At 59.3% G+C, this 24,345-nt stretch overlaps 5 protein-coding genes across 8 annotated transcripts; 2 read left to right on the top strand and 3 right to left on the bottom strand.

Annotated features, from left to right (window-relative positions):
* Window positions 1-434: 434 nt before the first annotated feature.
* Window positions 435-5,927, bottom strand: VSIG10L2 (V-set and immunoglobulin domain containing 10 like 2). The gene is made up of 12 exons (XM_054292987.1): window positions 5,846-5,927; window positions 5,417-5,770; window positions 4,378-4,662; window positions 3,358-3,633; window positions 2,943-3,224; window positions 2,404-2,664; window positions 2,023-2,316; window positions 1,630-1,932; window positions 1,310-1,432; window positions 1,203-1,227; window positions 879-1,051; window positions 435-508 (listed from the first exon to the last, which is right to left on the bottom strand). Exons 1-12 carry the CDS (start codon window positions 5,925-5,927, stop codon window positions 435-437), a joined length of 2,532 nt encoding a protein of 843 aa, XP_054148962.1.
* A 906-nt stretch (window positions 5,928-6,833) lies between these two features.
* On the bottom strand, window positions 6,834-13,338 carry DDX25 (DEAD-box helicase 25). Of its 4 annotated transcripts, none has more exons than XR_008484109.1 (10): window positions 12,602-13,208; window positions 12,425-12,517; window positions 12,228-12,330; window positions 11,524-11,638; window positions 10,992-11,169; window positions 10,134-10,371; window positions 9,752-9,914; window positions 9,448-9,636; window positions 8,065-8,556; window positions 7,240-7,312 (listed from the first exon to the last, which is right to left on the bottom strand). XR_008484109.1 is itself a non-coding variant. In XM_054292885.1 (10 exons), exons 2-10 carry the CDS (start codon window positions 12,712-12,714, stop codon window positions 8,435-8,437), a joined length of 1,314 nt encoding a protein of 437 aa, XP_054148860.1. In that variant the 5' UTR covers window positions 12,715-12,737; window positions 13,302-13,338; the 3' UTR covers window positions 7,983-8,434. The 4 variants fall into 4 exon arrangements, 3 of the variants coding, with proteins under 3 accessions (XP_054148862.1, XP_054148860.1, XP_054148861.1); XM_054292885.1 differs by lacking the exon at window positions 7,240-7,312 and adding an exon at window positions 13,302-13,338 and having other exon boundaries at window positions 7,983-8,556; window positions 12,602-12,737; XM_054292887.1 differs by lacking the exon at window positions 8,065-8,556 and having other exon boundaries at window positions 6,834-7,312.
* A 1,411-nt stretch (window positions 13,339-14,749) lies between these two features.
* HYLS1 (HYLS1 centriolar and ciliogenesis associated) lies at window positions 14,750-20,106 on the bottom strand. The gene is made up of 2 exons (XM_054292980.1): window positions 20,059-20,106; window positions 14,750-15,692 (listed from the first exon to the last, which is right to left on the bottom strand). Exon 2 carries the CDS (start codon window positions 15,666-15,668, stop codon window positions 14,883-14,885), a length of 786 nt encoding a protein of 261 aa, XP_054148955.1. The 5' UTR covers window positions 15,669-15,692; window positions 20,059-20,106; the 3' UTR covers window positions 14,750-14,882.
* On the top strand, window positions 16,397-19,912 carry PUS3 (pseudouridine synthase 3). Its single transcript, XM_054292978.1, is given in 5 exon segments — window positions 16,397-16,635; window positions 16,638-17,033; window positions 18,107-18,657; window positions 18,978-19,168; window positions 19,537-19,912. Coding segments are annotated over 5 exon segments (1,485 nt in total). The 5' UTR covers window positions 16,397-16,566; the 3' UTR covers window positions 19,815-19,912.
* Window positions 20,107-20,158: 52 nt separating the features above from the next.
* RPUSD4 (RNA pseudouridine synthase D4) lies at window positions 20,159-23,852 on the top strand. The gene is made up of 7 exons (XM_054292979.1): window positions 20,159-20,417; window positions 21,400-21,565; window positions 21,773-21,974; window positions 22,179-22,272; window positions 22,363-22,513; window positions 23,301-23,398; window positions 23,538-23,852. Exons 1-7 carry the CDS (start codon window positions 20,259-20,261, stop codon window positions 23,721-23,723), a joined length of 1,056 nt encoding a protein of 351 aa, XP_054148954.1. The 5' UTR covers window positions 20,159-20,258; the 3' UTR covers window positions 23,724-23,852.
* The last annotated feature ends 493 nt before the right edge of the window (window positions 23,853-24,345 follow it).

Genomic DNA, 24,345 nt, shown 5'->3' with positions numbered 1-24,345 from the left:
CTTTCCTTGGACCCTGCTTCCCTTTGTGCTTGCACCAATGCAGGAAAAACCATCTCCAGTCACTATTTTTAACCTCCTGTGGTTTGGCCTGAAACTGGGGAGCCTGGGGGTGAAGATGAGGCCCCTTCCCACAAAAAGCTTTGTGGCTGTTCTTGCACCACAGCAAGCTCAGCACAGTCCCCGGGCAGCATCCCCAGTCGATGCCAGCCCTGGGGCTGACAGCGGCGCTTCGGCCCTCGGCCTTTTTTCCTGCCATCGGTGAGAAACCATTTATTGTAGCCTAAATATTTATTTTAGCTCCAGCAGTAACTGCAGCCCCGGGGCTGAGCCGGAGGGGCTGAGCCGGGTGCAGGAATGGAGCCAGCCCGAGGCGCACAGGTGGGTGCTGCCGTCCCGTGGTGCGGGACAGAGCAGGACAGGGAAATGAGGAGTGGTCACGGTGTCGCTGTCACGGTGATGGTGACATTAACTGGGTCATCCGTGCTGCCTGGCGCTGCCGAGGGCGGCTCTGCAAGGGGTGGGGGAGCCACGGGTGGGCACTGGTTCAGCAGGGCAGGTGGGTGCTGCTGGGTGCTGGTTCAGCAGGGCAGTGGGTGCTGGCTCAGAGGGGCAGGTGGGCACTGGGTCAGTGGGGCAGTGGGCACTGGGTCAGTGGGGCAGGTGGATGCTGGGTCAGCAGGGCAGTGGGTGTTGGTTCAGTGGGGCAGTGGGCGCTGGGTCATCAGGGCAGGTGGGTGCCGGTTCAGCAGGGTGGATAGGTTCTGGTTCAGCGGGACAGGTGGGTGCTGGCTCAGCGGGGCAGTGGGCACTGGGTGAGTGGGGCAGGTGGGTGCTGGCTCAGTCGGGCAGGTGTCTCTGCCCACAGCCCGCCCCAGTACCTGCTGCCATGCCCGGGGCACACGGCTCTCCCTGTGCTGGTGCTGCCTCGGCTCCCGCTGCTGCACCGGGGGCACACGAGTCTCCCTGGGCTGGCTCTGCTTCCTCCTCGCCGCCTGCGGCTCCCTCAGCGTCCTCCGCTGTGCCCACGGGCTCCTGCTCTCCGGTCCCGGCCCTGCGGGGACACGGGGGGCTCGCTGGTGCCCGGGCACGGGCGGTGGCACAGAGGGTCTGGGCACGGGCGGTGGCACAGAGGGGTCTGGGCACGGGAGGTGGCACAGAGGGGTTCGGGCACGGGAGGTGGCACAGAGGCTTTGGGCACTCACGTGCGGAACAGCAGGTCGTGCAGCCCTGCGGAGGGAGACGGGTGTCACGTTCGGGGGTCGGGGGCCGGGCTGCGGCCCCGAGGCGCCCCCGCGGTCCCCGCACTCACGCGGGAGGGTGTCCCTGTGGCGGGCGATGCAGTGCACGGCCAGCAGCGACGCTGCGCTGGCCACCAGCATCCCGGCCACCGCCGCCCCCGTCACCGCCGGGTAGGCCTCGAAGGGAGGCTCGGCTGGAAGAGAGCAGAGCGAACATGGCAGGCAGCAGGGACGGGCAGAGCCCGGAGAGGCCCGGCGAGGTGCGAGCCCGTGCCTGAAACCTGCTGACGGCTGCTCACGCTCGGCTCCTCAGCTCCACCGCGATGGAAACGCTGCCCTGCTCCACTCAACCCTCGCTCTGCCCCCACGGAGCAGCCCCTGCCCGCTTCACCTGGCGTCTGCACCTCGGAGGGGTGCCCGGCCGTGCGGTGGTTGACGGCCAGGACGCGGAAAGCATAGAGCACCGCGGGGTCCAGCCCCCCCAGGCGCCGGTCGCGGGAGTGCGGCTCGATGTCGCCGGCCGCCGTTTCCCAGGGGCTGGCGCTCTCCCGGAGGGGTTTCTTGGTTCGGCGCCGCTGCACCACGAAGCCGGTGAGGTTGCCGGCGCCCTGCGTCCGCCACTCCAGCCGCACCTCGGTGCGCGCCCGCGTGTACCGCAGCTTACTGATGGTGACATTGGGCGGGGCTGGGTACCCTGCGGCGAGATGGCGCCCGGCAGGAGGGGCTCGATGCCCCCAGGCCACCCTCGATACCCCAACCCACCCCTGCCCTTCCCAGGACTCACGGTCCACGCGGAGGCGGACGGGGAGGCTGGCGGTGCCCACGGCATTGGTGGCGGTGCAGCGGTAGATCCCGCTGTCCCCCGGCCACTCGGCATCCCGCACCGTGAGGTTGACCCACTCTTCTCCCTGCTCCAGCTGGTACTTGGCCAGCCCCGGTGTCACCTCCCGCTCCTTTGGGTCGTACCAAGCCACCGTGGCACCGAGGCTGGCACTGCTGCCACGCTGCCGGCACGCCAGCTGCGCCTCGCCGCCCTCCAGCACCGCCACCTCGCTCTCCGCCTGCAGCTCGGGGACCTCTGCTCGGCGACAAGGGGGGACACCATCGGCCGGGAGGTGCCACCGCTCCGTGGCACGGTGGCACGGTGGGGACCGGTCGGGCTTACCCAGCCGCAGGCGGCACTCGGCGGCAGCGGCCCGCAGCGGGTGCGCGGCCTCGCAGACGAACTCGCGGCCGCCCAGGCTGCCGTCGGTGCCCAGCACCAGCACGGCCGTGGAGGGCGCGGGGTCGCCCAGGGCCCGGCCCGCAGTGTCCCGCCAGCGCAGGGTGACGAGCGGCGCGCCCCCCGCCCAGCGGCACCGCAGCATCACGAACTCGTCACCCTTGGTGGCCGCCGCCGCACAGCTGGGGCTGCCCGACGGGACCCCTGCGGGACGGAGCGCCGTCGGAGCGGGGCACTGCCACGCTGGGCCAAAGCACCCCAAAAAGGAGATACCCCCACCCCAGGGTGAGGGGGGGTCGGCAATCCCGGCCGTGCCGCAGCGTCCCCGTTTTGGAGCAAGCTGGAGGGGCTGAAGGTCCCAGGAAAGGCAGCAGCACCCCCTGAGTGCCCATCCGTGGTTTGGCCCGGGGTGACTGCAGCTCTGCTGTGACACCAGGGGGTCACAAAGGGGGCCGGGGGGCAATGGGCCCACTGTCACTCACACAGGGTGGTCCCACAGGCAGCCCCCAGTGGCAGCGCGGGGTGGGAGGCCAGGCACGAGAAGGAGCTGCCGTTCCTGGTGGCTGCCCCTGACTGGATCCTGGTGGCCATGGAAAAGCTGGTCCCCATCAACCCCTCTTCCTCCTCCTCCTCCTCCTCCTCCTGGGGCCCCACCCAGCGCAGCCGGGCCGGGGGGAAGCCCCCCAGCCAGCGGCACCGCAGGGCCACATCCCGCTGGTCATCGGAGGCCAGGGCGGAGCAGCTGGGGCTCCCGGCGGGCGGATCTGCAGGAGACCATGGGCGCTGGGGGGCAGCGTGGGCTCCCCCAGCCCCACCCTCCCTCCCACATCCTCACCAGGGAGCTGCGCTGCTCCGGCTCACCCTGTGGGGACCCAGGGCCCCCCCGGGGGTACTCACAGTACACAGTGAGGACGATGGTGGCCTGGGTGCGGGTCTGCAGGTGGCTGTTCTCGGCCAGGCAGGTGTAAGTGCCCGCCTGGGCACGGGCGATGGCGGTGATCACGTAGGTCTGGCCGACGTGCACCTGGGAGCCGTTGTGCAGCCAGACATAGCGGCTGGGGGGGTTGGAGGGAGCCAGGCAGCTCAGCACCACGTCCTCCCGCTCACCCGCCGAGAAGCCCCCCTGCTCTGGGGAGAAGGGCTCCACACGGATGGCCGGCTCATCGGGGCCATCTGCGGGGACACGGGGCCCTTCAGGCAGGGACAGCCCCACAGAGGGGACACAGCCCTCCCTGGGCTTCCTCCCACTGGTGGGAAGGACAGCAAAGCTTCCTTAGAAAGGGTGCGCCATGAGGGCTGTGAGCACACCGTGACACACAGCGATCACAGATGCAGCACACACGGTGGCCATGGTGGCTACAGGGGCATTATGCCAGTGAATGGCCATAAAGCAACAAGAAGCCATACCCTGGTGGCCACAGAGACATAGTGGTGGCCACAGAGGCATCACGGTGGCAGGACACATGATGTCCATGGATGTTCCATGATAGCTATGGACATACCATGGTGGCAGCCTGCTCAGTGGCCATGGACAAACCACAGAGCATTGTGGTGGCCACAGACATGCCATGGATGGCTCCAGCAATGAAGATGCCATGGATGGCACCCACCCTGAAGATGCCATGGATGGCACCAGCACTGAAGATGCCATGGATGGCACCCGCCCTGAAGATGCCATGGATGGAACCCGCCCTGAAGATGCCATGGATGGCCCCAGCCCTGAAGATGCCATGGATGGAACCCGCCCTGAAGATGCCATGGATGGAACCTGCCCTGAAGATGCCATGGATGGCACCCGCCCTGAAGATGCCATGGATGGAACCCGCCCTGAAGATGCCATGGATGGAACCTGCCCTGAAGATGCCCCCCAGCTGGTGACTGAGGCCCCCCGAGGTGGGTGGCACCCAGGGCACTCACAGACGATGTCCAGGTAGACGGGGTCGCTGCTGCGGTTGTTGACCTCGTTGCTCGCGGTGCAGATGTACCAGCCCGTGTGGCTGCGGTTGGCGGGTGTCAGCTGCAGCTCCGCCCTGGAGCCCCCCAGCCCCGCAGGGGACACTGAGGGACCCCCCCGAGGCTCCTGGTGCTGCCAGGAGAAGCTCAGCGGCTCCGTCCCCTCCCGCACGGTGCACGTCAGGGCCACGGCCGCCCCCTCCGCCGCCGCCGCCGCCGTCGGCCGCACGAAGGGCTTGGACACGGGCACTGGGGGCACCGAGTGTGAGCGGCCCCACAGACAGCAGAATGCCCCGGGAACCACCCATGCCCCCCGCCCAGATGGACTGTTTGGCCATGAAGTGCCACAGCAGCCTGTGGAATGGTAATGAGGACACCTGCAGGCTGGTGAGGGGCACCCTGGCTGCGGGCATAGGTACTGGCTGGGGGAGCTACTGGGACCAGGTTGGGGTGGTGGGATGCTTGGGTAGCCAGGGCAAGGAAATGAGGGTGGCTTAGTGGGCTGCTATGTTGGCTCGTAGGGGGCTACACTAGGAGGCAATGGAGGTTTGGTGGCTGATGGTGAGCTCTGGGCTGGCTGATGAGTGCTATGTTGGCTTGCGTTGAGCAGCCTTGGCTGATGGGATGCTATATTGGCTAGTGGTGTGTTATGTAGGCTATAATGATGCTTTGCTGGCTAGTGGCAGACTACATTGGCAAGTAGGGTACTCCGCTAACTAGTGGGGTGCCTGGTTGGTGAATGGGGTACTACAGTTGCTAGTGAACCACTATGCTGGCTAGTGGGACTCTGCATTCATTGCCTAGTGGGGCACTTTGCTGGCTTGTGCTACACTTTATGGACTTGTGCAGCCCTTTGTTGGCTAGGGGGGGTGTTTGTTGGCCAGTGGATGGCTCTGTTGGCCACTGGGCAAGGGGCTGAGCTTGACCACGATCTAGGAGAGTGTGATGCTGGCTGCTGCTGGCCAGCAGGTCCCCCCCAGGTTGGCCACAGCCAGGGACTTACCCAGGACACGCAGGAGGACGGCGGCATAGCCCACACGGAGCCGGCCCCGCTCTGGGAAGAGCCCCTGGCAGAGGAAGCGGCCCTGGGCGGCCACGCGCAGCTCCCGCAGCTCCAGCGTCCCGTTGCGCAGCGTCACCCGGCCCAGCGTCCCCGTGCCGGGGGCCATGGCCACCTCCCTGCCCGAGCCCACGGCCACGGCCCGCGGGAGCCCCTCTCCCTGCGGCGTGAAGCTCCAGAACACCACGGCCGGCGGGGCCGCGGCCGCGGGCCCACAGCTCAGCTCCACGGCCCGGCCTCGCACGCCCGTCGCCCGCCATTCCTCGTAGGCCGCCTCGCCGGCCGCCAGCGGCTGCCCTGCCCGGGACAGCGCCTCCGTCAGGGCCCTGCTCGCCCCCCACCCGGGACATGCAGGGACAGGTCGGTGCTCACCCCCCGCCAGCGCCGGCAGCAGCACCAGGATCCAGGGCCCGATCCAGGGCCCCCTCCACGGCCGTGCCCGGCCACGCTCCATGGCGCCATGTCCAGCACCGCACGCCGAAGCAGGGCTGCGCTCTCCGGCACGACCTGCTCTCCGGTTACCCCCGGGTAATTAAGCCCAGCCCTGATTAACTGTTAATTATTTATCAACCTGCCGGCACAGGGGGAACCCGACGCCACTGCCGCCACTGCAATCTCAGGGCTGAGGAGCGGCGCACTTGCTGTGGCAATGGCAGCATCCTTGCATTCCTCCCATGTGAGAATTTAATCAGAGTGTTTTCTCCTCCACACACAATAAGTTTTTGGCTAAAGGAGGGGAAAATAAACTGCCATTGATCCCCTGTGATCAATGCTGGGGGGTTTGGAGCTGGGGAAGCCAGGCAAGGAGCAAGGTTTGATATTTCATCTCCCACTGTCTGCAACGCCCCAGACCATCAAACATTGATAGGGGCGGCTGTGCCGTAACGCAATGCCGGGGGGCTGGAGCAAGCCAGGGGGGATTTGGGGGTGCATGTGGTGAGGGGGATCAGGGAACACCCAGCAGAGCCTGGAAACCTACCTTGCATCTCCCATCTCCCTCATTGATCCTTTAATTAGAATTGCCAAAACCACACTGTTAATACTAAATGTGTACTCTCCACAAGGAGGCTTGAAATGCCCCAGAGGGTTAAAGCTGATGGCAAAGAACTGCAGAGCCAGGGTCAGGCTCCCTCCTGCTACCACCAGGTCCTGCTTCCACCTCTGGCTACACTCTCATCACGTTTTAGTCACTTTTTGTGCCTGTCCAGGTTGGGTTTGGATAGAAATCTGGATGAGGAAAGCAGGGTGCAGTAGCCAACCCAATAAATGACACCATTGTCAACACTGACCTAATCAAACCTCACCTGCAAGGGTTGATGTATTGCAGAGAACTTTGGTAAAGAAGGAGCCACCCTGGTGATTACAAACAATTTCATTTATTAAAGATTAACAAAGGCACAAACACCTGTCCCTGAGTCCAGCTTCTGTCCTCACACTGCTGGGACCCCGAACATTTGGGTTTCAGACCCCTGGGGTCCAACCTCTCTCTCTCACCGATGGGATCCTGAACACTTGGATTCTGGAACCCCCGGGGGTCCAACCTCTCTCCTGCACTGCCGGGACCCTGAACACTCGGATCTTGCCCCGGGATCTGGGATGGCAGCAGTGGATTCCTGCTGCCACCTAGCGAGACAAGGTTCGCTCCAGCCTCTCCTCAGGCAACACAACAGAACTCAACAGCTTCAGAATACAAGAGAACCGGGAAGTTTTCCCCTGTAACTTTTCCTCCTGTTTAGAACTGCAACTTGGATTTGGGAGAACAAATCCCTGCTCCTCACTCAGCTGCAAGCTTCTCCAGCTCGTCCATGTCGTAGGGATCCAGCTGCTTGATCGTGGTCTCTGTAGGAAGGAAAGAGCAATTGTTGGGATGTGAGTGCAGAGCTCGCTCCCCTGAACGCTGTCTGTGCCACCTGAGTGCCCCATGCCAGCTGGGAAGCTCCTGGAGTGCTCACTGCAGCAGGGAAACCAGCTGGGAGGAAGTGCAGGGGTGTCAGACATCCTCTATGAAAAATCCTTTCCTTAGGATTTTTCCTCCTGAGAAGCTGGGAGGACTCAGGAACAGAATGTAAACATTGATTATTGCTGCTGTGGAATGCAACAGGTGCATTGTGATTGGCCCATGTTAGTTGTTTCTAATTAATGGCCAATCACAGTCAGCTGGCTCGGATTCTCTGTCCAAGACAGAAGCCTTTGTTATCATTCTTTCTTTTTCTATTCTTAGCTAGCCTTCTGATGAAATCCTTTCTTCTATTCTTTTAGTATAGTTTTAATATAATACATATCATAAAATAATAAATCAAGCCTTCTGAAACATGGAGTCAGACCCTCATCTCTTCCCTCATCCTCAGACCCCTGTGAACAGCATCACACAGGGGAAATGGGGTCAGCAGGGAAATCAGCTGGGACAAAGCAGGAGGGGAACTGGATCAGGACAGCAGCAGCAGCCCCACAGCAGCACAGAGCTCAGCCCCTGATGTGCCCCTGTCCCTGTTCCCACCCACAGCCACACAGGACAGGGAGGGTCCGCACCCTCCAAGTGCAGCACCACAACATGAAAAGCACAAATCAGATCGCTGGGGGTTCATCCTCACACTGGCTCCTGCTGCCCGTGGCTGTGGTTGGGCTCATCCACAAGCCAGCTGTTCCAGCTGTTCACTGCTTCTACTCCACAGCAACAATCTCTGCCAGAATGTGTGGCTGGTGCCTCCTCTGCCTGGTGTCTGCCTCAGGCTCACTCCAGGCTCCAAGGACAGGTGGACATTTGAAGGAACCAAGAGGCTGAGTGGCTCTGAGGCTGGAGATGTGGAATGGACACAGTTTCCTGCCCATCAGAAGGCTTCTAAAACCTTCTTTCCTCTAAAAACCACAGGGATAACAGGCGCTGGGATTCAAAAAACCATCAGTGCAGCCCTGGCATCTGGCAAATCCCATGAAAATCCTCTTGATGTTAGCAAGTTACAATCAATTTCCACTCAGGAAAGATTTCCACAGCTGCCATCTCCTCTCCCACAGCCAGGGCTGAGCTGAGCTGGGGCACCAGGTCCCCTGTGACAAGCGCTTGCAAGGAAAGGCAGAGAAAATGCCTGAAAGAGGGAAAAGAAGAAGGTGCTGAGGCATCCTGGGTACTGCTAACATCCCCTGCAAGTTGCACACAACCTCCAGGGCTGCTTCTTGGGAAATTTGCCTGCTGGGGAGCAAAAATCACTCTAAAAGCTGTATCTGTCACCCATTCCCAGTGAGATGAGCCCTGGGGAGAGGAGCAGCCCGACAAGGACTATTTGCCAAAAGGAAATGATCCCTGGAAGTGTTCAAGGCCAAGCTGGATGGAGCTCTGAGCAACCTGGTCTAATGGAAGGTGTCCCTGCCAATGGGAAAGGGTGGGAACAAGATGGGCTTTAAGGTCCCTTTTAATTGAGGCCATTCTATGGTTCTGTGAGTAAATCTGAGCCTGTAACAGCTCAAAGGAAAGCTAAACAAGGTGAAGTGTCTTCCTGTGTGTCCAGTGCATGCAGCTGTACAGAGATTTGATGGAGGGGATCCCAGTCCCAGCCCTGCCTCTGGGAGCAGCAGATCCATGTTGATACTTGTCGCAGACATCTTTTCATAAAAATCCTTTCTTTGGGATTTTCCCTTCTGGGAAGCTGAGGCCCCAGAAAAAGAATGTAAGCAATGGTTATCTGCTGCTGTGGAATGCAACAGATGCATCTGTGATTGGCCCATCTTGGATGTTTACAATTAATGGCCACTCAAGGACCGAGCTCTCTCTGGGACAGTCAGAGAGAGCTCCTTTGTTATCATTCTTTTCTATTCTTAACTTAGTCAGCCTTCTGAGAACTCTTTCCATTCCTTTTAGTATAGTCATAATGTAATATATACATCATCAAATAACAAATCAAGCCTTCTGATCACGGAATCGACATTCTCGCCTCTCTCTCCACCTGCAAACCCTTGTGAGCACGGTCACGGATACTCACGGAAATACTCCTCAATCTTGTGCACGAGGGGCACGGTCTCCCTCTGCACCACGCTGAAGGCGATGCCGCGGTGCCCGAAGCGCCCGGCCCGCCCGATGCGGTGCAGGTAGGTCTCAAAGTCCGGCTCGCCGTCCTGATCCATGGGCAGCCCAAAGTTCACCACCGTGGTCACCTGCTGCACATCAATGCCTGCAACAGAGGGAGAGGATCCTCTGGGGTTACCTGGTCCCACGGGATCTGCTGCTCAAGCCCGCGGCCTGGTGCGTTTTGGGCCGTCAGAGGGGCGCTGGGTTTGCCAGGGTACCTCTGGCACAGACGTTGGTGGCGATCAGGACCTTCTCCTTGCCCTCGCGGAAGCGCTGGATGACGCTGGCCCGCTGCACCACCGTCAGCTCTGCTGTCAGGATGGCCACTTGGTGCCCGTCCCGGCTCATCTTCCCCGACAGCCAGTCTGCCATCCTCCTGGTCTGCACACACGGGGAGAGGCTGAGGCCAGCAGCTCCTCTCCAGAGTGCCCTGCCCCTTTTCAGGGAGCTCATGGCAGCTTTCAACACTCCCCTGGGGGCTGCTCCTTTGTTTTGGGGGTCTTGTTAAGAGCCCACTGTGCCCACACGGTAAAATGACCCATTCCTGCTATTCCCAATGGGAGAGGGGCCGTGCAGGGCTCTCCCAGGCAGGCCCCTTACCTGGCAGAAGATCATGACCTGACCGATGGTGAAGCTGCCATAGAGGTTGCAGAGGGCCTTGTACTGCTCGTCTGAGCTCTGGCACACCATGAAGTACTGCCTGATGTTGCTCAGGGTGAGCTCCTCCTCCCGCAGCTTGATCACGATGGGGTCGGGGATGATCCGCTCGGCAAAGGCCCGCACGGGCTCCTTGTAAGTGGCTGAGAACAGCAGCACTTGGCAGCTCTTGGGAAGAGCCCTGGGGCAGGGAAAAAGCTCTGTCAGCCCCTTTGTCCCAGGCAAAGGACAGAAACCCTAATTTACACTGATTTTGTGTTGCCTTCAATGGAAAGGGAAGCAAAGATGGAGAGGGACTTTTTACAAGAGTCTATAGTGACAGGAAAAGGGGGGAATGACTTCACACTGAAACAAAACAGGTTTAGATGTTAGGAGGAAGTTCTTCCCTGTGAGGATGGTGAGGCCCTGGCATAGGTTGTTCAGAGCAGCTGTGCTGCCCCTGGATCCCTGGAAGTGTTCCAGGCCAAGCTGGATGGAGCTCTGAGCAACCTGGTCTAATGGAAGGTGTCCCAGTCAATGGGAAAGGGTAGGAACAAGATGGGCTTTAAGGTCCCTTCCAGTTGGGGCCATTCTATGGTTCTGTGAGTCAATCTGAGCCTGTAACAGCTCAAAGGAAAGCTAAACGAGGTGAAGTGTTTTCCTGTGTGTCCAGTGCATGCAGCTGTACAGAAAGACAGACTTGTGGACAAACCTCTTTGGCACCATGGGCACACTCTCACAGCCCTTTGGTGAGACTCCTTTAAAGCTACAGGAAAGAAGGGAAAGCAGGGAACCAGGGCAGCAGCTCTCAGCAATCCTCACCTGTGGATGCGGATGCTCTGACAGGAGAGGCCCTGCGTGTCGATCATGATGTCAGCCTCATCCAGCACGAACAAGGAGATCTTTGTCAGGTCCAGGATGCGTTGTTTGAAGCACCAGTCCAGGGTGGTGCCCGGAGTTCCGATGATGATCTGCTCCTCCAGCACTGTGCCCTTCAGAACTGCAAGGGGACAAAAGAATTTATTTGGCTGCCGCCAGGCACGGAGCTCTCTGCTGCTCTGTGTTTTCCCTTGGCTTGCTCAGACTCTGGCTGCTCAGTGATGCCTTCAAGGGGTCATCACGACACTTCCCTACAGCCCTGGGGCATGGGAACCACCCCCACATGGGAAAAGGGAGTCTGCAAGCAGCCAGTGATGATGGAAAGCCTCCTAAGCAGGAGAGGGGACAGACACATTGTTATTGCCCTTCATGGATGTCTGGGCAGTCCCTGGTAGCTCCAGGCTCTAAGAGAGGATCCCTGTGCCCCCTCCCTGTTTGTGCAGCAGTGCTGGGAGCTGGGCTGGGCTGGGCTCACCTCGGTTTCCCCGGACAGCGTAGTTCACCTTGATGTCCGTGCAGAACTTGCCAATGGCGCGCACCACCTGCCCGATCTGCAGGGCCAGCTCGTAGGTGGGAGCCAGGCACAGGCACTGGCAGGAGAGCAGAGGAAGGAGCTGTCAGGCCCAGGATGGGGCAGAGGAGCTCAGGAGCACCCCACAGCACTGGGGGACAGGGCATGGGGCAGCACAGCATGGCTGGAGGCTCGGGAGCTGGGCTGTGTTCCAGCTTCAGCCAAGGGGGCAGAAAGAAGCAGCTGCTGCTCTTTTTGAGGAGGAAATGCATCTCTCAGAAGCGTGCTGCAGCTTGTTCCTGTGCCCTAGTTCAGTCACACTGTCCACACGTACAAAAGGAGATCTTACATGGCTGGAAACTGTTGGCAAAGCTGGTTCTGCACCCAGAGAGGGCACTGGGAGTATCTGACCACCAGAAACCAGCAGTGTCTGCAGCTGCTCCTCAAAATTCCAGGGTAGCTGAAGCCTGGATTGATCCACTCTGGCAATCCTGAGGTGGGCACCGTGCCTTTGGTCCTACCTGCCACTGGGCCCTGGTGGTTTATCACCCCACTCCAGTGGGTAAAGTCACTCAGGAACTGGGACAAAGCCCAGAGCTCTGCCCCTGGCAGCGTCCTGGGCGCCTGGGCCACCCCCTCCTGCAGCTGCTCTCCCTGTCCTGCGTTACCTGCGGGTATTTCTCGCTGGCAATGGCTCTGCTCAACATGGCCAAGACAAAAGCTGCTGTTTTCCCTGTCCCTGACTGGCTCTGGGCAATCAGATTTTGGGGCCTGCAAGGCAAAAGCAGCTTAGTGCAATGCAGGGGTCGGGTGCTGGGGTGCTGTGAGGAGCCGGGGCTCAGCCACCTCACCCCTTCCTACTCACGGGTAAGCCAGCATGAGGGGCAGGGCCTGCTCCTGGATTTTGGATGGTCTGTTGAAGCCCATCATATAAACCCCCTGCAGGAGCTCCTTCTTCCTGTGGAAACAAAGCACCCAAGTGCCCATGTGAAGGAGGTTGGTGTGCTGGAGCATGGGGGGGCCGGGGGCTGTGGCAACTCACAGGGGCAGCTCCTCAAAGGTCTTGATGGAAAAGAGAGGGGAGCTGGGGTCTCGCTGCAGGATCTCCACGTGCTGCTGGGACTCCACCAGGGACGTGTGGATCAACTTGTTCATCAGTGACAGCTCAGCCAGCGGCACTGGGAAAGGCAGCAACTCCGTAAATAAAACAAACGGAATCACAGAATCATTAGGGTTGGAAGGATTCTCAGGAAATTATCCAGTCCAAACCCCCTCCCAAGGCAGGGTCAAATGGAGGTGACACAGAACGTGTTCCTGTAGGTCTGGAATGTCTCTAAGGAGGGAGAATCCAGGACCTCCCTGGGCAGCCCATCCCAGCTCTCTGCCACTCTCCATGTCAAGAAGTTCTTCCTCATGCTGAGGGGGAACTTCTTTTGTTTTAGTTTACAACAAAGGGCTTGCAGTGAGAATCTTCTTCTCTCCCCAGAGGATATCTTATTGTTCTGAGGGTTCATTAGAAACACTGCAGGCAACATCCATTATTCCAGACTTACTATCACCACACTCATAAATGAGCATCTAAACGCACTGCACTGAGCCCTTCCCTCCTCTCGATTAAACACCCTCTTGATTCAATTACGGCTCAATGCCGCGGGCCGCCGCTCCCTCGGAACCCCGCGGGGTCGCTCCGCGCTCGGCGGGGCTCGGAGCGGGGCGGGCACCGCGATCCCCTCGGGACCCACCTCTCTCCTCGTCCTCCGCCTCGGGCCGGGGCGCGGGCGGCGCGGGGGCCGCGGCGAGCAGGCCGAGCCCGCGGGCCGTGCCCCGGCCGGGCCGCTCGGGCCAGCGCAGCCCGGGGCAGCGGGAGCCGGAGCGGCGCGGGGCCGCCCCGTGCCATGGGCAGCCCGGGCCGGGGCCGCCGCCCGCAGGGCCGAGCCCGCGCAGCCCGCGCTCCGCCCCCGCCATGGAGCCGTCCCACAGTGCCGGGCCGCCGGATGGGGCGGGAACATCCGGCACCGGAGCGGCGGGAGCGGGTACGGCCCGGGCAGCGGGGCCCGCGGTGGGTGGGCGTGCTTGGGGAGCTGGGCACCGGCGCCTCGCAGGGCGGGGAGGGTCCCCTGCAGCACACGGGGACTCTGCACGGTGCCGGCTCTCGTCCCTGTAAGGTCTGGGGGGCTCCTGTGTGGCACAGGCTGCTGGCAAACCCTGCGGAGTTGGGGACCATGGAGGAGGGAGGGTCCCTGTCTCCAGCAGGGTTTGGGGACTGTGGCCCCCTCCCCGTAGGATGCTGTGTCCTGGGACACCAAGAGGGAAGGAGGTGTCCCCAAGGTGATGGAGATGCAGGGATCCCATGGAGTTTTGGGGGGTCCCTGGGGTGTTGGGGAACAGGGACCCCATAGGGCAGTGAGGGTCCCCAGCTGCACAGAGGGATCCTACATGGGGCCAGCACTGGGCCCCATAAGGTTTTGGGTGTCTCTGGGGAATAGAGACTGCCCTATAGTGGGCCTGGTGGGGTCCCTGGGCAGTTGGAGGACAGGGACCCTGTAGAGCAGGAAAGGGCCCCTGCTCTGCCGTCAGGGACCCTTGGATGCTGAAGGAACAGGGAGGCTGTAGGATTGGGGTGCTGTCCCCTATAAGAGTTTAGGGAGGGTATCAAGGGTTCTGGGGCACAAAGACCCCTTCACAGATGGATGAGAATCCACAGGGTGCTGGAGAGTCAGGGACCTCCAAGCTGGAATGTCCCCCAAGATGCCAGAACCCCTTCACTGTGGGGCAACAGCCGGGTCCTCAAGCTTCTTTGTCCCCCATCTGGGATCACCTCCCAGGGAGGTTCAGGGGAGGCTGGACACGGAATTCCAGGCTGCAGCTGTCACATGCTTCCCATCATCCTGCTCCCTTTTCCAACCATCTCACTGAGCTTTCGGGGACCCTTTCCTGCACCAGAACTGCCACCTTTTCAGTCCATTCCCATATCTTGGAAAAAAAATTAACACTAGGAATAGTAATAACACTACTAGTAGTGCTAATAATACCTTGCTTCCATCCTAAAGCTCCTTTATTTTAAAGATGAGGTAAAATAAGGCAAAGGCAGTAGAGTTAGGTGATGCAGAGACAAGTCTGGAATAATGGATGTTGCCTGTAGTGTTTCTAATGAACCGACAGAACAATAAGGAATCTTTGCAAATGCTTTATTGAGAAAGATACTGCCGAGACATTGCAAAGAAAACCTCCTCCACACCAAAACTTAAGCTGCTTGAAGTGCACCGGGGGATTTTCCAGACTAGGGAGGATGTTGAGGAGAAGCAAGCAGCGGGGCTGTGGCTCTAGGAGGTGGTGTTCCGGCGGGGCATGTTGCAGTGGGCCAGGTCGTAGCGCACGCCGAAGCGCAGCGAGTCGCGCTTCTTCGTCGTGGGCACCTCGTACGTGTTGGGCACGAGGCGCTTCTGCGCCTGGCGCGGCAGCCCCGACTGCAGCATCTGCGTCCGCATGGCCCAGCGCAAGCCCTGGTGGGAATCCTGCCCGGGAAAGCGGAACCTTTGCCAGTCCTGCCTGTACGCATTGAGTCTGGCCACCGGGTCAGTTCTCCGCACTCTCTCAGCCTGTGGAGCAATGTAAGCGGGCACCACGGGCGATCGCTCGCGCTCGCGGGGCACAGCGTGCTCAGATACAGTGTTGCTCCCAAAATCCCCCAGGAGAGAGTAGGGCCTGTCCTCAAGGAACCACTCATCATCCTCATAGTGCAGGAAGTCCTCCAAGTTGCCGCTGGTGGTCTCTGTTCCCCCTTCGGAGATGGCGTCATCCATATAAGTCCTGGAATGCCCCAGGTTCCATGGACAGGTGTTTATATCTGACTTGATGCTCGGTGACTCTTCGGAGACCTCCACCCTTCCATCAGGTCTGTGCCTCAGCACCTTCCTCTTCATCACCAACCTCCTCGCTTCCCTCTGATCCATGGGAAGGTCTGACTGTGTGCCAGAAACGATGGATGAGTCAGCATAGGGATCATCCTGGAAACACGATGGCATGTCGCTGTATCCGTGCCAGGAGCTGTGCGGGCTCAGATCAGCTGCCAGCTGCTCCCTGCGCTCTGCTCTTCGCACCTTCTCCATGGTTCCCACCAAACTGGGTGGATTCTGCAGAAAAAGAAACCAGGGTTAATTTACTGCAGTACATTCAGGTTGGCTAAAGATGTCAAAGGGGTTCCGATGCTCAAGTTTTTGGGTTCAGGGGTGTTGATTTAGGTTGGGGGTGTCCTCAGTGCACTGCTAAACCTCCTGCTGCCAGCAGAAGGCTCTTGCCTACAGTAATACAAACACAACCCCTAAATTCCTGCTAGAAAACTACACTAAAATTAATTATATGATAAATTAACTGCTCATGGAAAAACAGAGGGCAGGTTCCATGCACTGGGTGAGAGATTAATGGTCTTGCCTTGTACCTCTGCTTCTAAACCCACAATATTGAGTCATAATTTAATCAAGAGACACCCAAGAGGTTGTTTTACTTCCAGAGGAGGGAAGGGCTCAGTGCAGTGTGTTTAGATGCTCATTTATGAGCCTGGTGATAGTAAACCTCCAGCCCTGTGACAAAAAGGGATCCAGACACATTCCACTCTCAGCACAGGTTTGGGATCTCTTTAAGGCAATTTGAAAAGCCGCAAGTGCGCTGGGAGCGGTGGGAGCAGATGGCGGGGCGGGATGAGTGGCAGCCGTCAGCGCGCTGTCTGCAGCGGGGATGCAGGTGTGAAAACGACAAGGGCTCCGTGACGGCTCGCCGCGAACGTGCTGCTGCTGACGGAGCAGATCCCATCAGCTGGGGGAAGAGGAGTGATTGAAGAGCCCAAAAAAAGAGATTTGAGTGAAATGAAGCTGCCCGAGCTTCACCAGTGGCCCTGCCCTGTCTGTGCTCCCCTGGGAACACCAAGGGGCTCAGACAGTAAAGACTGACTCTGTTGGTAGCAGTTATTTTGCAGGAAAAGCCGAGAGATCTAATAAAAACCACATAAAAATGCAAATCCACCATTTTTTTCTTTCCCTGCAGACCCCAAGGATCCATCAGCAACAAACTGACACTCCAAGGTGGTGGCTATGGCTGAGGAGAGCACGGCTACTGACCACGAGCAGCTCCTGAGGAGGGTGCAGGAGCTGGAAGTGGAGGTGAAGCGGCTGCAGGAGAAGCTCCAGGAGGACAAGGAGGGTGCTGGGAGGAGAGAGGCTCCTCCAGCCTCTGGGAAAGCCAGGAAACGCCAACAACGGCCCTTTGATTTCGCTGCCCACAGCCGCAGACACGTGGCACTGCGCATCGCCTACCTGGGCTGGGGCTACCAGGGCTTTGCCAGCCAGGAGAACACCCCCAACACCATCGAGGAGAAGCTCTTTGAAGCCCTGAAGAAGACACGGCTGGTGGATGATAGACAGACGTCCAACTACCACCGCTGCGGGCGCACGGACAAGGGCGTCAGCGCCTTTGGGCAGGTCAGCAATCCTGAGTGGGGGTTTCAGCATCTCCTCAGTGGGGGTTCCTGTCGGTTTTCCTTGGGGGGATAGACATCTGATGGGACTACTGCTTGGATTTGTTCCTTAAAGCCATCAGCTCTTAACCCTGGAAGTGAACCTGGCAATGGCTTCTTGCATGTGCAATGATGATTTCAGGCCTTTGAAGCCTTTTTAGTGCCATTTCCTCCCCATATTAGTTGTTTTCCAGGGTCCTGTTTTAGGAGGATAAAATGTGTTTTAGGCTGCAGATTCCCCAGTAGCTTGGTGATGCCCTGCCCTCAGCAGGGCCCTCTCAGCTGATTTAACTTGCCAGCCCTACAAAAACCCAGAATCTCTAGGAACCAGCTCACTTCCTGCAGCATCAGGCAGCTAAATTCTTGCACAGAAGGGTCTGAGGGGAGCTGCAGCCAGCGGAAGGGAGCGTGGGAGTGGGAGCTGGAGGGAGGGAAGCAAGCTGGCCTGCTTGGTGGGCATGGAGCCATGAGCCTGGCTGAGACGCTGGGGAGAGAGCAACCTTGGTGGCAACCACAGGGCTGGTTCTCCTTTCTTCCCTCCCAGCACAGAAAGCAAAGCTGGCGTAGGTTTAACTTCAAATGGCTGCTCTGCTCTCCTTCACAGGATGAGCTACATGAAATCAGGGCATTTGGTGCCTTCTCTTGCACCACTTCAGCACACGGCACCCACAGGGCGAATGAACTTGTTCCCACACCAGGCTTCCTGGCCAGCCAGGCTGTTACTGCCTTCAAGTCATCACCTCCAGCTTGAGGAAAAAAAAAAAGCACATTACAACCCCGTGACTAAAGATGAAGCCGTTCCGAGACTGTGCTACGTAGGCAGCCTGCAACTTTCCCATTTTATTAATGGAATCCGTGGCATCTGCTCGGGTCCTCAGAGGCACTCGCAGCTTTGCCATGGCAGGATTGCCTGACTGAAGGCACCTTCATCTGTAGGAGATCCTGGATTTATTTCCCAGAGGTGTGGGAAGACTTGGCTCCACACACCGCTGCGCCCATCCATCCGCGCTCTAATCCTGCCTTTCCTCATTTCTGCAGGTGATCTCCCTGGATCTGCGCTCCAGCCTGCCGGAGGGGCAGCAGCTCAACGGCCACGAGGCTGGGGGGCAGCAGGAGGAGCTCCGCTACACCCACATCCTCAACAGGGTGCTGCCCCCCGACATCCGCGTGCTGGCCTGGGCGCCCGTGGGGCCGGAGTTCAGCGCCCGTTTCAGCTGCCTGAGCCGCACCTACCGCTACTTCTTCCCCTGCGCCCAGCTGGACGTGGCGCTCATGGACAGCGCGGCCCAGCGCTACGTGGGCACCCACGACTTCCGCAACCTCTGCAAGATGGACGTGGCCAACGGGGTGCTCAACTTCCAGAGGACGATCCTCAGCGCCAGAGTGACGTGGGCGGACAGGGGAGGAGAGGCCAGGCCACGGGATCCCTTCCGGCTGTGCCAGTTCGAGGTGACAGGACAGGCGTTCCTGTACCACCAAGTGCGCTGCATGATGGCCGTGCTCTTCCTCATTGGCCAGGGCATGGAGAGCCCGGATGTCATTGATGAGCTGCTGAACGTGGAGAAGAACCCGCGGAAACCACAGTACAGGTAGGGATTGGTCTGGAAAGCACAATGGGCTGCTCTTCAGAGAAAGAGCTGTGCCTGGAGTGCTGCTGGCAAGCCATGCCAGCACATGAAGCAGTCTCATGCATGGAAGCAGACCGCCAGTGGCCTCACTGGAATGTATCCACAAGGATCTCTGTTTTCTTGCTCTTGAGCAAAGTTTTGATAGCTGTACTCCTTGGTATTTGGTGAAAATTAAGTTACTTATTACTCAGAAAGGAAGTTCTCTGAAGTTTAGGGCTGGTTTTGGCAGATCCATTGTTCTTGAGCCTTTTTGTGGTTCCTCCTCCTGTCCTTGTCTCCAGCATGGCGGTTGAGTTCCCCCTGGTCCTGTACGACTGTGAGTTCCCTGACCTGCAGTGGCTCTATGACCCAGAGGTGCAAGGCTTCAACGTGACACACTTGCAGCAGCTCTGGGCCAGCCATGCCGTCAAAACCCAGGTGCTCCGGGACATGTTGGCAGGCCTGGATGCTGCTCCCGTGGCCACCAGAAATGGTAAAGGGAGTCTGGGGGGAATAACTTGGAATGCACGCTGACAGACAGCAGGGTTAGATGGGATATTGGGAAGAAATTCTTGCCTGGGAGGGTGGGCAGGCCCTGGCACAGGTGCCCAGAGCAGCTGTGGGTGCCCCTGGATCCCTGGCAGTGTTGAAAGCCAGGCTGGACAGAGCTTGGAGCAACCTGGGATAGTGGAAGGTGTCCCTGCCCATGGGAGCAAGTGGAACAAGATAAGCTTTAAGGTCCATTCCAACACAACCATTATGGGATTCTGGGAATTACAGAGGATTAACTGCTTTAAAAAAGAAAAAAAAAGAAAAAGAAAGGACGGGATAATTAAATGTTGTTTTTCCATGATGTCACAGGTCCAGAGAGCAGCCTGGTGCCCTGGGGTGAGCTGCAGCCCCCGCTCCACAGCCAGATCAGCGGCTTCGTGGAAGGGGTCCAAGCCCGCACCTACAAGCCCCTGCTGGCCCGGCCGCGGTGCGAGGGGCTGGAGGCGCGGATCGAGCACTTCGTGCGGAGGGGCCGCATCGAGCCGCCCCAGGGCCCGGGGCTGCCGGGGGACGGGGCCGAGGGCAAGCGGGGCAGCAGTGGAGCCCCCGAGCAGCTGCCCAAGAGGATCTGCATGGACACCGAGTGACGGGGCACCTCGGCACAGGGGCAGCAGACGCTTCACCCTTTTTTTAAATTACTATAATTGAAAAAAAAAAAGCTTTTTCAGTGCTATTTTTTATAAATCGCAAGAAAACCAGCGTAGCGGTGTTGTGTTCTGGTTTGGGGGCAGTGGGAGGGGGCTCAGCGCCCCCAGCGCAGTGAGGCAGCGCTGAGGGGACGGCTGAGGCTGTGCGGGCTGGGACCCCCCCACCCCTCTCGCTCCCCGGTACCTCCGGCCCGGCCGCGCCGCTCCCGCTGCTCCGTTGTACCCCGCAACTGCCGCCGCGGTTTAAACACCCCCGCGCGCCGCCATTGGACAGCGCGGCTGTCGCTCAGCAGGCGGCACCTTCCCATTGGGCAGGCGCTCCGCGGTGCTGCTCCCGCGGCGCCGCCATTGGCCGGCAAAGGGACGCGGAGAAGGAGGCAGAAGATGGCGGCGGGCGGCGGCGCGGCGAGGCGCTGTTGGCGGAGCGGCGCGGGGCTGGCCCGGGCAGTGCGTGGAGTCTGCGGGAGCGCACGGGCGACGGCGGCTCTGCGGGCGGAGGAGCTGGCGGAGCGGCTGCGGAAGAGCGAGGAGCAACAGCGAGAGGTGAGCGGAGTGCGGGCCGCTGGGTCCAGCGTGTCCAGACTACAACTCCCGGCATGCACAGCGCGGGCAGGCACGGGGAGCGGGACGCGCGGTGAGTGACCGGGTGCGATGGGTGAAAACTCATCCAGTTCCGCCCCTGCCAGGGGCAGGGACATCTTCCCTATCCCAGGGTGCTCCCAGCTCCTTCCAAACCCGGCCTTGGGCACTCGGGGATGGGGCAGTGCTCTGGGCAACTTGTGTCAGGGCCTCACCACTCTCAAAGGAAAAACTTCTCCCCGGTATCCCCTCTAACTCCGTGTTTTGTCGGTGTGAAGCCATTCCCTCCTACCTGTCACTTCAAGCCCTTGTCCCCAGTCCCTCTCCAGCTCTCCTGGAGTCCCCCTTAGGCACTGGAAGGGGCTCTGAGCTCTCCCTGGAGCTTCTCCAGATAAACACCCCCATCTCTCCCAGGCTGGCTCCAGAGCAGAGGGGCTCCAGCCCTTGCAGCATCTCCGTGGCCTCCTCTGGGCTCCTCCAGCAGCTCCAGCTCCTCCCTGTGCTGGGAGCCCCGAGCTGGGGGCAGCTCTGCAGGTGGGGTCTCACCTGGGGGGCAGAGGGGCAGAATCCCCCCCTGCCCTGCTGCCCAGGCTGGGGATCAGCCCAGCACAGGGGGGTTCTGGGCCAGGGCCTGTCCAGCTCTCCCCCACCTGCACCCCAGGGGCTTCTCCCAGAGCTGCTCTCCATCCCTCCATCCCCAGCCTGGATGATCCTGGGGGTTGCCCTGGCCCAGGTGCAGCACCTGCCCTTGGCCTTGTTGACCCTCATGAGATTCCCCAAGGCCGCTGACTGAGCTTGTCCCGATCCCTCTGGATCCCAGGCTGTCCCTCAGCCATGGAGCAGGAGCTCAGGGAAGGCGAGCACGTTGCTGCAGGTGCCAGTGCAGGTCTGTGTGAGAGCCAAGAGCTGTTTAAACCCCAGCACTGGTGTCTCCTCCTCTCCTCAGATCCCCAAGGACCCGACGCAGCGATGGCTCCGGGAACTCGCTGCAATGAGCCAGCAGCTGCAGCAGGTTCACCCCAACGTCCTGGCCAAGATCCTTAAGCAGAGAACTCTGTACCAGAACGAGGAGATTGTGGTGATAGACAAACCCTACGGGCTCCCTGTGCACGGTGAGGGCGAGTGGGGAATGGAAATGGCTCCGTGGTGCTTATGGTGATCCTCTGTCTCTGCTCTTCCTATGCTGGGGTTTCCTTTCCCAGGGAAGGTTCCAGGGGCTTGGTCACTGTCAGATCTCGGCCTTCCCTGGCATTTTGGGCTGATTTAGGGTGCATGGGGAGCACAAGAGGTGAGACTCCTTGCTGCCCTGGGTCACACAGGCGGCCCCGGCATCAAGAACTGCATCGCTGATGTGCTGCCCATTTTGGCCAAGATGCTGGAGAACATGAGAGCTGAGCCCCTCCACCTCTGCCACCGGCTGGACAAGGAGACCACGGGTGTGATGGTGCTGGCACGGAGCAAGGAGGCAGCAGAGAAGATCCGTCTGCTCTTCAAAACCCGTCAGGTGGAGAAGATCTACTGGTAGGAAAGGCGTGAGTGAAGATGGGGCTGTTAAAGGGTGAGGGGAAAATCCCTGGGCTGTGGGGATTTTGTGGAAGTAGAGGGTGTTGCTTATCTCCCCCTTTCAGCACCATTTTATGGGACTGGGTCGTGGGAGAGGGGCTGAGGGGAGGGTTCCCCTCCTGTGAGAGCCACACCGCACACACCTCTGCTTTCCCTTTCCAGGGCAGTTGTCCTGGGGGATCCGGACCCTGTTGAGGGCGTTGTGGAGATCCCCATTGTGGAGAAGGAGGTGAAGAGCCACCAGTCCCACTACAAGGTGAATCCTGTGTTCCCTCAGCCGCCATTCTGGCCAGGCAGCCCCAGCATCCCCTCCTGTGTCCCCCAACTCCCCTCTCACCACCCTTAGATGACGCTGGCTCCCAGGTTCCGCGTGTGTCCGGAGGATGGCCGGGTGGTGAAGGCGCGCGGGGACCGGCACGCCGAGCGCGCGGTGACGCGGTACCGCCGGCTGGCTGCTGCCTCTGCCTGCTCCCTGCTGCAGCTGCAGCCCATCACCGGTGAGTGGGGCCTGCCCGGGGCTGGATCTGCTCCCTGCCTGTGGGAATCTATAAAATCAGAGGGTTTTGGGAAAGCTGCAAAAGGCAGGCTTCAGAGGCAGCAGAACTATGAACTCCTTCAGCTAAGCAGCAGCTATGAGATAGGTCAGCAGAAAAATTATTTAAACTGTAGAAAAGCAAAGACAAATAGAACAATGGTCTGTGTATTAATGCTTGGCTGGAATAACTCTCTAAGCTACAGAAAAGTTTATCTAGTGAGGTATTAGGAAGGTTGAAGCTTAATAATGGAGCTCTGTGCATTGTATCTTAAAGCAGGTATTGCATTTGAAATAACCAAGCACTGTTTTAACCAAAGGTATGTGTGCTTATAGTGGTTAGACAGAACTACTGTCAAAGTGCTTTTGCTTTGTGTGATTGGTCAAGAAACTTATAAAGTAAGTTGTACCATTAAATTCTTGGTCTGCTGCCTGAGATGTGAGCTGCTGGCATCTTCCCATTGTCATAGCCGTGGAATGAGACTGATGCTGGAAAATAAAACAGCTCAAGGCACGTTCCACAGGAGTCCCATCCCGTTTGTGATTTGTATACAGACCCCTGCTGGCGTCACTGTGCAGTCAGCAGCAGCTCTGGAAGGGAGAGCTTGTCATTAGACAACACTTTGTCCCATTTCTAGGACAAAGCTCTGTTTGCTGGCTGCCAGTGATTTCAGCACAGCTTTGTCCAGCATTGAGGGTGAGGCCTGGCCCAGCTGGATGTCAGCTTTCTCTTCTTCCCCTTTTCTCCTCAGGGGTGAAGCACCAGATCCGGGTTCACCTGGCCTATGGCTTGGGATGCCCCATCCTGGGGGATCACAAATACTCACACTGGAGCAAACTGGCGCCCCAGGTAAGGCAGGTCTTGCACTGGGGAGCAGTTGGAGCTGGATACAGCCCCTTGTGTCCCCCAGCTGCTCGTGGGCTGGGGATTTCAAGTCCCAGCTGGAAAGCTGCAGTTTTGAAGGGAACATTTTCTGTCCTTGCTGCAGAAACTTCCTGAGCTCACCCTGAGGAGGCTGAAGCTGGAGCAGAGCAAGGCTCGGCACCTGCCCCTGCACCTGCACGCCCAGCGCCTCTCCCTGCCCCTGGGCCAGCCCTTGGACTTTGTCTGCAAGCTGCCCCCCTTCTTCCAAAAAACCCTGAGGAAGCTGGAGCTGGACATCCCCAAGGACTGACGAGGCAGGACTGGAATGGTGCCATGTATCTCCGCATCTCCAGCACGTGGCAGCAGCTGTGCCCACCTTGGAGCCGGTGGTGGGGTGAAGCCTGCGGTCTCTGTGCTGGTGCTGATGCTGCTGGATTCGGAGTGGGCCCAGGAAAGCACCTGGACATACTGTGAGGAGCCTCTAGGAGAGACAAACACGGCTGGGTGAAAGTTGGGCTTTGCCTGATTTGTGCTTTGAACTTGTCTCTGGGCAATAAAAGCTTCAATTCCCTTGAGGGAAGGTGGTGTGTGTCTCTGTGCTCTGGCTGGGTGGGACTCAGTCCCTGTGTAGCTTTGAGCAGACCTGGTTGCAGCCCCTCCCAGATTTTGGAGCTGTTGTCTCTCCAGAGTTGTTTGGCTCAGATTTGGAGAGTCCCTTCACTGGAAAATCCATCGAAAGTGCAATTTGGCAGTGGCTGTGGTATTTTTTTGCTGTGTTGAGAGACTGCACAACAGAGAGTGGCTTGGCTGGGCTGGGCTGGGCTGGGCTGAGCAGCTCTGACACTGCCCCTGCTCTGTGCTGCCAGCAGCCTTGGTGTGGATTTCTCAGCACTGTGCTGCTGGGAAACTGTTCTGTAACTGCTCCTTCAGCT

The sequence above is a fragment of the Melozone crissalis genome, unplaced genomic scaffold (genome assembly GCF_028551555.1).
Source record: "Melozone crissalis strain CALT ecotype California unplaced genomic scaffold, PUWL_Pcris_2 ptg000120l_1, whole genome shotgun sequence".
NCBI classification, from domain to species: Eukaryota; Metazoa; Chordata; class Aves; order Passeriformes; family Passerellidae; genus Melozone; species Melozone crissalis.
This window is presented reverse-complemented; position numbering and strand designations above follow the sequence as displayed.

Bases quoted from the DNA above. Each gene is read 5' to 3' on its own strand.
- VSIG10L2 (XM_054292987.1), bottom strand. From the start codon at position 5,927: ATGGAGCGTGGCCGGGCACGGCCGTGGAGGGGGCCCTGGATCGGGCCC. The intron at 1,433-1,629 runs GTGAAGCGGGCA...GCTCTCTTCCAG, and splicing joins CTCCGAGGTGCAGACGCCAG to CCGAGCCTCCCTTCGAGGCC. The intron at 1,052-1,202 runs GTGAGTGCCCAA...GTGTCCCCGCAG, and splicing joins CACGACCTGCTGTTCCGCAC to GGCCGGGACCGGAGAGCAGG.
- RPUSD4 (XM_054292979.1), top strand. From the start codon at position 20,259: ATGGCGGCGGGCGGCGGCGCGGCGAGGCGCTGTTGGCGGAGCGGCGCG. The intron at 22,273-22,362 runs GTGAATCCTGTG...CACCACCCTTAG, and splicing joins GCCACCAGTCCCACTACAAG to ATGACGCTGGCTCCCAGGTT. The intron at 22,514-23,300 runs GTGAGTGGGGCC...TTTTCTCCTCAG, and splicing joins GCAGCTGCAGCCCATCACCG to GGGTGAAGCACCAGATCCGG.
- DDX25 (XM_054292885.1), bottom strand. From the start codon at position 12,714: ATGAACAAGTTGATCCACACGTCCCTGGTGGAGTCCCAGCAGCACGTG. The intron at 12,518-12,601 runs GTGAGTTGCCAC...TTGTTTCCACAG, and splicing joins ACCTTTGAGGAGCTGCCCCT to GAAGAAGGAGCTCCTGCAGG. The intron at 9,637-9,751 runs GTACCCTGGCAA...CCTCTGTTGCAG, and splicing joins CACCAACGTCTGTGCCAGAG to GCATTGATGTGCAGCAGGTG.
- HYLS1 (XM_054292980.1), bottom strand. From the start codon at position 15,668: ATGGAGAAGGTGCGAAGAGCAGAGCGCAGGGAGCAGCTGGCAGCTGAT.